The sequence below is a fragment of the Propithecus coquereli genome, unplaced genomic scaffold, assembly GCF_000956105.1.
Source record: "Propithecus coquereli isolate 6110/MARCELLA unplaced genomic scaffold, Pcoq_1.0 Scaffold117, whole genome shotgun sequence".
NCBI lineage: Eukaryota > Metazoa > Chordata > Mammalia > Primates > Indriidae > Propithecus > Propithecus coquereli.
Window position 1 is genome coordinate 493912 of NW_012135747.1, and position 12625 is coordinate 506536.

General features: G+C 52.6%; 1 protein-coding gene across 1 annotated transcript; it reads left to right on the plus strand.

Moving 5' to 3' along the window:
- The first annotated feature begins 1448 nt into the window (after positions 1 to 1448).
- On the plus strand, positions 1449 to 9646 carry TYSND1 (trypsin domain containing 1). Its single transcript, XM_012658709.1, has 4 exons — positions 1449 to 2661; positions 4326 to 4456; positions 5475 to 5660; positions 8766 to 9646. The coding sequence occupies exons 1-4, from the start codon at positions 1496 to 1498 to the stop codon at positions 8981 to 8983; spliced, it is 1701 nt and encodes a 566-aa protein (XP_012514163.1). The 5' UTR covers positions 1449 to 1495; the 3' UTR covers positions 8984 to 9646.
- The last annotated feature ends 2979 nt before the right edge of the window (positions 9647 to 12625 follow it).

Sequence of the window (12625 nt, forward strand, 5' to 3'; positions counted from 1 at the left end):
CAGTTAAGAGATAATTGCTGTGATCAAGCCATCTTCTGTGTCACAGAGCCAAAAGAAGACAGTGTCTACTATGGCAAGACTGCTTAATTTCAGTCCTGCCTCATACTGTCACGGATAATCGTTTTCCTTTCTCAAAACAGGTTTGTGTCACTGGGAGCCCTGGGAACATTGTCCACGAGCCCTGGGAACATTGTCCACGTCTTGTGCTGGAGCTACACCAAACAGCATTAATTCAAAGAATTCATGGAATTTAAGTAGCAATTGAATAGTTTTTCATTAATACTAACACAGGTGTGTACTATACTAATCTTAATAAAAAACATATTTTAGTGATACAGCGGTAAAGCAGATCTTTGTAAAATGTCTAGCTTGTGGTGACTGTTTTGGGGTATCACGAAAGCCCCGTACCATACCATACTTGTTCATTCTCTGTCTTAAAGGATACTTTGGAAAAGTCAAGAAAGTTTGGTTAGCCTAAATTACATATGGCAAACTATGGCTTAGGGGCCAAATCCGGCCTGCTGCCTGTGTGTTGTACGGCCTGTGAGCTAAAAGGTTTTTACACTTTTAAATGGTTGAAAAAAATTAAAAATGCTATTTTTGGCACACGAAAATTAAATTTCAATGTCTATAAGGTTTTTTTGGAACACAGCCACTGCCATTCCTTTAGCTTTTGCATGCAACAAATGCAGACTATTTGAAAGATTGTATGGCCCCCAAAACTTGAACTATTTCCATTCTGGCTAGGGTTGTATGATTAAAATTTTTGACTTTAGCTACTGTTCATCATAGTCAATTTAAAGGGCAATTTAATTTAGAGCAAATCCAGTTTTCATGAGATTTGTCATGTTGGGGCTTGGGCAGCAACAAGTCCTGGGAGTAATCCTGAGAGCTCCGTGTCCCCTAGTGGATGGCTGTAGGATTTACTTCCAAAATTTCAAAATACTGACTCGGCCAAGGATTTCCTTGGTCTGGATTGTCCTAGGGGTCAGAGGCTAAAGGTCGCCTAGACCTGGGCAGATGCTAACAGGTCCTGTCATGGCCTGGACAAGTCTAGCCACGTCAGCCCTCATTTCTATTCCCTCTCCAGCAGCCCAACAAACGGGAGAGACTGGGCCGGGACGGACCCGGCCTCCTCTCCCGCTATTCCCTGAGCCGCCTCATGCGGGTCACACACGCCGGGCTCATACCGGGGGCTGCCTGCGCCGTCTGGGTCCCACAGGTGCGACGACCAAAGAGGGCGGGGGAAGGAGTCAGCATCAGCAGCCAATCAGAGTTCGGCAGAAGCCCAGCCAATCGGGTCGGGTCAGTTGGGGCTTAGCCAATCGGGCTCGACGAGGAAGGCCTGAGTCAGTGCTTGCGCCTCCCGCTTCCATCTGTGGGAGGCGCTGCACGGATTCATCTGGGACCTTCGGGGCCGGTCCGGGGCAGTCGCTCGCTGGCTCGCCCGCCCGCTCGCTCGCGGGGAAGCTGCAGGTGTCTGGTCCCGGAGGCCATGGGGCGGCAGTGGGGGCCCGCGATGAGGGCGGCCGAGCAGGCGGGCTGCGTGGTGAGCGCCTCCCGAGCCGGCCAGCCTGAGGCGGGCTCGTGGAGTTGCAGCGGCGTGATCCTGAGCCGCAGCCCGGGCCTGGTGCTGTGCCACGGGGGTATCGTCGCCCCTTTCCTGCGGGCCGGCAGCGGGGCCCTGACCGAAGCTGGCGCTGCCTACCTGCCAGGCGACAGTTGCAGCGACGACCTGCGCCTGCACGTGCAGTGGGGCTCAACGGCCGCGAGTCCCGCCAGCCGTTCGGAGCGGGGCCTCCCGGGGCTGTGCACGCCCCAGTGCGCCGGCCTCGAACCGGGCCCGCCTGCCCGGCCCCGCGGGCGGCCCCTGCAGCCCCCGCGCCCCGCCGAGCTGCTGCTGCTGCTGAGCTGCCCGGCCTTCCGGGCCCACTTCGCGCGCCTCTTCGGGGGCGAGGCGGCCGAGCAGTGGCGCTTCGCGAGCGCAGCGCCGGACGACGAGGTGTCGGAGGACGAGGAGGAGGATCAGTTGAGAGCGCTGGGCTGGTTCGCGCTGCTGAGCTTGCGGCCCGGCCAGGAGGAGGCGGCGGAGGAGCGCGGGCCGGTAGTGGCCGTGGCCCCTCTCGGGGCGGTGCCCAAGGGCGCGCCGCTGCTAGCCTGCGGCTCCCCGTTCGGGGCCTTCTGCCCGGACATCTTCCTCAACACGCTCAGCCGCGGCGTGCTCAGCAACGCGGCCGGCCCGCTGCTGCTCACCGATGCGCGCTGCCTGCCGGGCACCGAGGGCGGCGGCGTGTTCACTGCGCGGCCCGCGGGGGCGCTGGTGGCGCTGGTGGCCGCTCCACTCTGCTGGAAGGCCCGCGAGTGGGTGGGCCTCACGCTGCTCTGCGCCGCCGCCCCGCTCCTCCGCGCCGCCCGCTCGGCGCTTGGCCGTCTGCAAACAGGTGCCGCTGCTCTGGCCGCCCTCCTGCCGCCCGAGGTGGGCGCCCCGTGGGGTCTGCCCCTCCGAGATCCCGGGCCCCTGTGGGCAGCCGCGGCCGTGCTGGTGGAGTGCGGCACCGTATGGGGCTCCGGAGTGGCCATGGCGCCCCGCCTCGTGGTGACCTGCCGGCACGTGGCTCCTCGGGAGGCAACCAGGGTCCTGGTCCGCTCCGCCACCCCCAAGTAAGACCCACAGGGCTGCCCCAACTCTACCCTTACCAGGTCTCAGGTCTGGATCCAGGCCTTCCACTCTGAGGATTGTGTAGGCCTTTCTTCTAGTGTCATGCTGATGCTTTGGGCGTGTAGTGTGGGTGGAGACCTGGAACCCTCCCCTCATCCTTTACACACAGAACCCCCGTGGGGGGATTAAGGGAGCTGGGGCAAGATGCTAAGCTCCGAGCAACTCTGGATTTGGCAGCTGGAAGGCTCCCTGCATCCGGCACTGGACGTCTTTGAGCTCCCCTCACAGTCTGAATTCCTTCTAGGCAGCTTCTCTGTCTCATAACCCTGTGGCCCACACCCCACTGTTATCTGGTCCCTTGAACAGAACTTCCTTCACCCTACCTGCTTCTCCCCTGAAAGTGGTGAAGTCCCAGGGGCCCAGGACTGCCCTCCTGGGGTAACGAGATGGGCCTGTTAATCAATTTATCTTTTAGAGCATAGCCAGAGCATCCTTTCTGGATGAAAATTACAGGTGTTGGGTGGATTCCTCCTAATTAGAATATAGCAGTGGGCTGATCCTGGTGGGCAGCCAGGTTGGGATGTCTGACAGTCATTTGTTCCCTCTGCTGAGAAAAGCACCCTTGCCCTCCTGTACTTCCACTTGCTCTGATGGTGGGGACAGTGGCCTTGACTTCCTGGCTTGGTTTTCTAGTACCTGTTCTGTTTCCCCTGCAGCCCTAAGTGCTTAACTCAGGCCAGAGCAAAGTAGTGAGGCACCTTGGTGTTAATGCTAACCCGGCCTTGCAGCCCAGGCCTTTCCAACTCTCTTTCCTGAATCCCTGAGGTTAGCCCAGTGTGGCTAAACCAGTCCGGCTTTGCCATAGAGGTCCCCACTGGCAGCCTGCAGGACAGCCATGATTTTCTAGGGAAGGCTAATGATGAGGATTTCCCTGTGTTTTGTCTCCCAGATTCCTCCCCCTTCCCCCTGACCTGACTCCTAAGGAAACCACCAGGTCTGCTGGAAGGCACTCCTACAGAGCATGTAGTAGGACACCCCTGTGTGATCTTGGGCAAGTCACTTAATCCGTGTAAGCCACCTCCCCCCGAGTTGACACGTAAGTCTTGGAACAGAGCCTGCACGGAGTGTGCTACAGAAGTGCTAACATCGATGTAGGGGTGAAAACACATCTTGTCTCTCCTACCAACTGATGGGATTGTTGAGGGTATCAATGAGGCAGTGAAGAAATGTGCTGGTATGTTTGCCCTGGCTCCTTCCAGTTGCTCTGTGACCTTGGGAAAGTAGCTCTACCTCTCTGGGCCTCAGTTGCACCATCTAAAATGGAGGTAATACCATTGCCTAGCACATAGGGTCGTGAGGATTAAATGAAGCTATGTCCACAAAGCATTAACTTCGGGCCTGGGCTGCAGTGCTCATTAAGTGTCAGGTGTCTATTATCATGGTGAGGTACAAGAAGCTTTACCTAGAGGTACTCCACAGTTTGTAAATCACGTTTGGAGATGCCACAGAATGGTTAGGTGACTTGCCCAATGTTGCCTGACTGGTAGGTTTCAGGGCCGACACCCAATCTTCTAACTCCAAGTCCAGGACGTTTACTGTCACTCAGCTCTGGATTTCTCCCAAGCGCAAAAAGGTCTAGCTTGTCATTTGTCTCACTCGTTCCTAGGAATGCGGTGATCTGGGGACATGTGGTGTTTGCCACCCAGGAGACATCTCCCTATGACATAGCGGTAGTGAGCCTGGAGGAGGACCTGGACGACGTCCCCATGCCTGTGTCCGCTGAGCACTTTCATGAAGGTAGAGGACAAAGGGCACATCCTGAAGGAGGGCCTCTCTGGTCCAGGGTGGTCCTTGGGAAGGAGAATCAGTGCTGGGCACTCTAAGCATGCCGGACTCCCTGCCCCACCCGCGCTGAATTAAGGACGCAGGGTGGCATTGGTCAAGGTTCTTCCTGGGGGCTTCTCTGCTTGTGCCAACATCCCCAAGGAGCTGGGGCAGGTGGAGTACCTGTGAAGGGTGAGGCCCCTTCCCTGAGTGCCTGCAGTAGTGTAGTGTGGGGGTGTTGGACCTTGGGGGCTCCTTCTAACACCTAAAGCTGGTCAGAGGTGTGTGGCACCTTGGAGGCTCCAGGGGCTGGATTTGAGTGACAGGCTTAGTGATGCTGCCACACAAGTACTGGATGTCCCACTTCGTGGAGGTAGTGTGACATGGCGATGAAGAATACAGGCACTCTGGATTGACATCTTTCCTCTGCCACTTACTAGCCCTGGGTCCTTGGACAGACCTGTTCTCTGCCTCAGTTTCCTCATCCGTAAAATGGGGGTAACGTGCATTTGACTGGCTGAGATGCTGTCTGTAAAGCACTTAGCCGCGTGCTCTGCCCTGTGCACTTAAAGCACTTGGGAAAGGAGAGTGGTGGTTGCTTTATAGGCAGGATCACCGTTTCTTCTCACCCAGAGTCTTCTTAGGAGTCCCAGGAGGAGATGGATGTTAATTCCACACACATTCACTGAGCACTTAGCTAGGTGCTAGGGACCCCAAAAAGTGACTGCCCAGTCTGGCAGGGGAAGGAGGAGTGAGGAACAGCTGGTGCTCAGAAGTAGGTGAACGCGTACCGTGCTAGGAGCTCAGTGGACTTCCCAGCCTCTTCCTGCCGGGGGCCTGATTAAGGCTCCATGGAGTGGGGAGTCTCTGAGCTGAAGCGCCAAGGGCAGAGGGAATTTGGACCTTCGGAGAGGAAGGGAATAGGGGTTGGGTGTGTGAGTCCTGCCAGAACAGAGGAGTCCCAGCTTCACCCTCCTTCCCTCCCTGGCAGGTGAGGCTGTCAGCGTGGTGGGCTTCGGTGTCTTCGGCCAGGCTTGTGGGCCCTCGGTGACCTCGGGCATCCTGTCGGCTGTGGTACGGGTGGATGACACACCAGTGATGCTGCAGACCACATGCGCTGTGCACGGCGGCTCCAGCGGGGGACCTCTCTTCTCCGCTCACTCGGGGAACCTTCTTGGTAACTGGCTCCTTGGCCCTCTCCCACCCTCCCCCTTGCAGAGCCTCACTCCCACCCAGTGAGTGCTCGTATCCAGCCCGGGAGCACCCTCTGTCTGGGAAGGTGGTGCACCTTTTGAGTTAGGTAGCCAAGGTTTTCAGGCTGTTCTGCTCCTGAGGGTGGAGAGGGAGGGATGCTGAGCTGGGAGGGAAGAGGTCTGGGCCCTGGTCCCTTCTCTGCCACTAATCCATTCTGGGACCTTAGGTAAGTCACTTAATCTCATTTGATCTGTGAAGTTCAGGAGTTGGATTAGTCCAAGGATCAGAAACTCAAAAGCCTACAGAGGCTGGCAGGTGAAGCAATGAATGAGTGAGAGAAGACAACAGGGAGTGGGGGGCAGGTCAGTTAGACTGGGCACATGCTACTCAACTGCAGAGGATGGCGGCCTTGTCTTGGCTCATTTTCTAATATTTCACAAGAAGCTGTGAACCTTTTTTTTTTTTTTCCATATGTGGTGGTTAAATCTTTCAATTTTGGTAACATTCAGGTTTTTTAAAAAATAGAGTCTGAGGCCAGGCATGGTAGCTTATGCTGGTGATCCTAGCACTCTGGGAGGCCGAGGAGGGAGGATTGCTTGAGGTTATGAGTTCAAGACCAGGCTGAGCAAAAGAGACCCCGTCTCTACTAAAAATAGAAAATTTAGCCGGGTGTGGTGGCGCATGCCTGTAGTCTCAGCTACTTGGGAGGCTGAGGCAGGAGGATCGCTTGAGCCCAAGGTGTTGAGGTTGCTGTGAGCTACGATGACACCACTGGTACTCTAGCTGGGGTGACAAAGTGAGACTCTCTCAGGAAAAAAAAAAATTCCGTTTAGCTATTTAAAAAAAGCAAACCATGAGTCCATATAGAAACCTCCAGCTCCAGTCCAGCACTGCAGGGTTTGTGCCTTTGTTATTTCTAACTTTCCTCATTCCTTCTTTCTCCTGTAATGAGAAATGTTGCTCTTACTATCTATAACATATTAATATTTGCTTATCTCTTTAACCCTAGTATACAAATATAGTCATTTCAGAATTCCTACCCCATACCCCTGTGAGCAATAAATTTACCAACCAGAGTTCAGTGTCTGAGTATTTGTGTTCTTTTTGTCTTTAGCCTGACAGTGTCCAGTCTAAACACTGCTTTCCAAAGTTACTTAGGTCAGCTCCTTTCTTCCCCTTCAGGATGGTTGTATTACTCATTTGTAATAGTTAGAGTCATTTGTCAGTTTTTTCCCATGTCCATTTTTCTCTCCGTATCTGGGTTGACTTTTCAAACCATATGTACAGATAAGTGGATGCAGAAACACAGATGTGTGTGCATAAGTTAGTGTGTGCACACACACAGTCTGTCCACTGATGGGTTAGAAGCAGTGACACTCCAGTTGCCATAGTATACCCAGAGCCCAGACCTTAGTTTCTAAATACCATTCTCTAATAAAAGTGACCAGGAGCTGGTCGATTCCAGGACTGGGGCAGGGAAAATCCAGGATAAGCCTTGGGTGCCAGAGAGGACGCGGTAACAACAGAAGTGATGGGGCATGTCAGATGTTGACAGAACTGGGAGCCAACCTGGTGTAGCTCCTACTGGAACAACTTGACCAACAAAATGGATAACAATAGTGTTGGATTATAACTCAACAGAAAATGAATATCCATGAATCCACACTGATATAAATAACCAAATAAGTTTTTTTTATCTTTTTTTTTTGGAGACAGAGAGTCTGACTCTCTTGCCTGGGCTGGGCTAGAGTGCCATGGCATCAGCCTAGCTCACAGCAACCTCAAACTCTTGGGCTCAAGCGATCCTCCTGCCTCAGCCTCCCGAGCAACTGGGACTACAGGCATGAGCCACCATGCCTGGCTAATTTTTTCTACATATTTTTAGTTGTCCAGCTAATTTCTTTCTGTTTTTAGTAGAGACGGGGGGTCTCGCTCTTGCTCAGGCTGGTCTCGAACTCCTTAAGTGACCACTCCTTAAGTGATCCTCCCTCCTTGGCCTCCCAGAGTGCTAGGTGTGATCCACCACGCCCCGCCCAAATAAATTTAAAATGAAGACAAGCAACAGCCTTTCTGTTTCTGAGGGAAATAGAAAATCACCATTAGGATACCACAGTAGGAATTGCTGCAGACAGATCTACCCCTGGATGCAAAAGTTGACAAAAGTGGGCAAAAGTTTTAGTATAAACAGGATATTTGCATAACTTCAGACTATCTCCCCTAAAATATTTAGCACTTACAAAGAGGAAAATAGTAACTCTACAGTGGAGAGGCCTGGCAGATACCATGTGAGCCGAGTGACCAAGATTAGCAGCACGAGTGCCACATGTAGACATCGGATACCTAGACATGATGCATTGAGGACGTGAGGACATGTGGCTTTCAAGGAAAGCCTGAGGAAGCGGCCTAGATTGGAGACTTAGGAGACGTGACAGCTAAATGCAATGTGGGATCCTAGATTGGATCCCGAAACAGAAAAAGGACATCAGTGGGAAAACTTGTGAAATTGCAATGAATTCTGCACTTTGGTAAATAGTATGGTACCAAAGTTAATTTCTTGCTTTTGATAAATGTTTTATGGTGACATAAGACATTAACATAAGGGCAAGCTGCATGAAGGGTACACAGAACGCTCTGTACTTTTCAGGCAAGGCTTCTGTATGTCTAAAATTATCTAAAAGAAAAATACACATCAATGCACTGAGCAGGCCAGACAAAATGTATCTGTGGTCTCATTCATTCATTCATTCATTCACTCAGCAGGTCTGTCACGAGCCTGCTCTGTGGCTGGCGCTGGTCTGGGTACTGGGAGACTGCACGAACAAAACACAGAAGTGGAGCTGACACTAGTTGGAGAGAAAGATAACAGAACCAGTGAACTGTGTGGTGTGTTCAGTACTGATAGCGCTATGAGAAAGCACAGTCGGCACGGGGGCAGGGTTTGGGCAGCAGGTGTCCGTGATGCGAAGCTCAGCTCTGTCGCTGTGAGGGGGACCAGGGGGCTCCAAGGTGGAGCTGGCCCTCTTCCCTTCCCCATTTGGCTGTCTGTCCTCTGGCTCACGTCCTCTTTTGCTCTCTGACTCCTCAACAGGCATTGTCGCCAGCAACACCCGGGACAATAACACAGGGGCCACCTACCCCCACCTGAACTTCAGCATTCCCATCACCGTGCTCCAGCAGGCCCTGCAGTGGTACAGTGAGACCGGCGACCTGGGTGGCCTCCGACAGCTGGACCGTGCTACCGAGCCGGTCAGGGTGGTGTGGCGGCTGCAGCGGCCTCTGGCAAAGACCCCGAGGAGCAAGCTCTGAGGCTGTGTCACCCCTCTGGAAAGAAGAATGACCTTTTGATGCTGTAGGAAGCGATACCGAGGTGATGGTGACCTTAGGATCTGGGGCACACCCCGGCTCGGCTGCCTCCCTGTCTCCACCCACGGACTGCAGTTTGGGCTCTGGGCCCTGGAACAAACTTCTCTTTAGCCCCACGGGTCCTTAACCTGGCAGCCTGTTTTGGGGTGCTTTCTTGAGCCCCCACCTCTCTGTGTCCCTGGCACTGGACTCAGCTGTGTTGGTTTCCCTTCTGGGGAGCCCAGGCCCACTGCACAAAAGCTCTGGCCTGTCAGGCCGGTGCTGGCCAGAAGGCAGGTCCGGGCCTAGTTTCTCCCCTGTTCCCCCAGAAGCCACTGGCCACCGGGAGCAGCTGCTGCACTGGGGCCTTGGCTCCTGTCTGCCTCTCAGTCAGGGCTGATGGAGGACTCGGAATGCCTCCGCAGAGAGGCCCTGCCCTGAAGACCGGATATGAAAGGGCAGAAACAAGTGTCTCCCTGCTGTGCCAGACCTAGGGCAGGCGGGTCCCTGAAAGTCTGCACTCCTGGGTCTTTGTAGCCGACAGGAGCGCTCTGACACGGTGCCTTCGTTCCCAGCCCTGGGCCTCAGGGATCCCGGGGGTAGGACATGTCTGGTTGGGGCATAGGAATAAACGCAATCCACTGGAGAACCTCTGTATTTATATATATCAAATCCTTCCCCCCCTTTTTTCCAAGAGTTGAATCTGGAACAGGCAAGCACCAGGCAAAGAAACCACCTTCCTGTGCTGCTTTCTTGGCAGGGTTTGAGCTCACAGGATACTCTCTGCCCAGACTGGCCCTCACAGCTGATTGTGGCGCCAGTCAGTGCTTCGTGTAGCTTGCGGGTCCCAGAAGGTGGTGGTCTTGGCTTGGCAGCAGGTGTTCACAGAATACCCAGGGGAGGTGGGGGTTGGGAGTTTAAAGGGGAATGAGGCAAGGGCCACCCTCAGGAACTGAGCCCAACTCTTTGAATCAGGAATGTGCCGTGTGCCCAGGGTCCTCTGTATGCAGGCCCTCAAGAAATGATTTTCATCAGCAGGCTAAAAGCCATTTGAGGAATAGCTGGGGGTTAATTCTAAGCAGTACGTTGTTTCTAACTTCTATTTGTTGGTTGCCAACTCTGGGCATCCACAGAACAGTTCTGTGATGGTGGTTCTTCCCTTTACAGATTAGGAATGGGTCCAGAAGGCAAGGTTGGCTTGTGAGAAGTCCTACAATAAATTAATGGTAGCAGGGGGCTAGATCTGAGGTCTGACTTGGCTGGGGGTGGGATTTGTTCTGTCATGTGTGGGTACCAAGGCACCCACAAGCTATTCTGGGGAGACTGATGTGTCAACCCATTAGTGCAATGAACAGGGCAGCTCTGCCCATAGAAGAGTGTGTATGGGGGCCCAGAGTTGGGGATCAGGTAAGGTTTCATCAAGGTGACTCAGGTGCTGAACCATGAAAGAGTTGAAGGTTTACCAAGTGGACTGGAAATGGGGAAGGTGTTCCAGGCTGAGAGCAGCAGGAGCTAGGACAAGGAAGTGTGGAACCACATGCTGGTTCTGAAGGTGCTAAGTAGAGAGAACATTGGAAAGGAGAAAGACTGAGGCCCAGGGACCAGTTATGATGGCTTTGGTGACAGAAGATGGCTAAGGCAGGACAGGTGGGTGTGGGGAGATCAAGGGAAAACACAGGAGGTGGAACTAAGTGGATGTGGGGCCAAGGCAGAGAGAATGGTCCAGTGGTGCCTGGATTTCAGGCTGGGATAACAGTGGGGTGACTGACAAGTTTAGGGGTTTGGGACCTCAAGTGCAGAGGTACAGCTGGCCGTTAAATGAGTGAGTTAGGATAATGCAGAAAATGATACCCTCCCCCCATCTCAGTGGCTTAAGGCAATAGAAGGTTGTTTATTACTCAAGTCCAGAGTCCTATCGGGAAGTACTTCCCAAGAAAAGAAGGTTGGCTCTTGTACAAATAGTTATTGAGGGACCCAGGCTCCTTCCCTCTTGTGGCTCTGTCATTGAGGCTGGGGCCTCAGAGTCCTCTGCCTGGTCTTCTGTACCTGGCTGGTGGATGGGGGAAGAGAGAGAGGAGAAGATACACCTGCTGCTTTTTAAAAATAATTTTATTCTGAAACAATTTCAAACTCATAGAAAAGTTTCAGGAATGTCCATACACCCTTCACCCAGAAATCCCCATCCAATTTCACCAAGCGTCCCAGTGCTGATCTAATTTGGGATCACGAGCTGCACCCACTTGCCGTGTTCTGTTGTCCCTTGACTTGGAACAGCTCCCGTCTCTCCTTGTGTTCCACGCCCTTGACCTTTCTGAAGATAACAGGGCAGTCATTTCATAGAATGCCCCTTAACTTCGGTTTGTCCAGTCTTCCTCAAGATTAGATTCAGGATCTGCATCTTTGGCAGGTTGACCACAGAAGCGATGTCTTTTTTATCCTTGCATCCTCTTGGGTAGCACACGATGCTTCTTTGTCCCATCACAGATGATGTTAACGTTGCTTACTTGAGTAAGATGGTGCCTGCCAGAATTCTCTACTATGAAGTTCCTTTTTTTCCTCTGTAATAAGTAATTTGTGTGGAGATGCTTTAACAGTCTGTAAATATACCGTTCCTTATTCAACTCTCACGTACTAGGCTTACCATCCATGGATGTGTCTTGGCTGAATAGCTATACTGGCTGCCAAAAGTAGTTTTCTATTTTCATCATTCCTCCGGCATTTATAAGGTGGCATTCTACTGTAGGTAAGAGCTTTCTCTTCTCTCTGTTTGTTTATATCTGGGTGGATTCATGGATTTGTACTTTATTCAGTGGTTATAATCCATTGTCATTTATTTCGATGCTCAAATTGCTCCGTATCAGGTCAGGGGGAGCTCCTCCAAACCAGCTTCCGTGTCCTTTTGACACATTCGTTCTTTGAGCACTTCCTACACAACGCAATGGTCTACTTTGTGTTTTTCCTGGAATTGGCTATTTTTCCAGGGTTCTTTTTAGTAGAGAGCAGTATTTAGAAGCCAAGGTCTCAGCACTAGGTGTGCTTACTGTACTGGGTGTCACTGCTCCTAGGCCCTCTCCGTGGACAGACCTTCGCTTCTATATTTATTTCAGTCACTTTCTATACATTGTTAGGCAGAAGTTCACACCAATAGTTTCAATTTGGATTCATTATCACAATAGCTTTTCCCCATTTTGTATTTGTACCTCCTGTCCATCAGAGAGAAACCTGGCTTCCTTATCCTCAAGGTATCTACCTGTTTGCCCCCCGCTCATGCCTTGCTTGTGGCCGGTCTCCCGACCTCCTGCCCAGCCCCCCTGCTCTGACCCTGCTCTTGCCCCGGCCTCCGTTACTGCTCCCCTCAAGGCTGCCCAGTGAATTTTTTTACTTCATTAGGAAGAGGGAAGGAAGCCACCCTCAATTCTTCTTTTTTTTTTTGAGACAGAGTCTCACTCTGTTGCCCTGGCTAGAGTGCCATGGCATCAGCTTAGCTCACAGCAACCTGAAACTCCTGGGCTCGAGAGATCCTCCTGCCTCAGCCTCCTGAGTAGCTGGGACTACAGGCATGCGCCACCATGCCCGGCTAATTTTTTCTCTATATGTTTTTAGTTG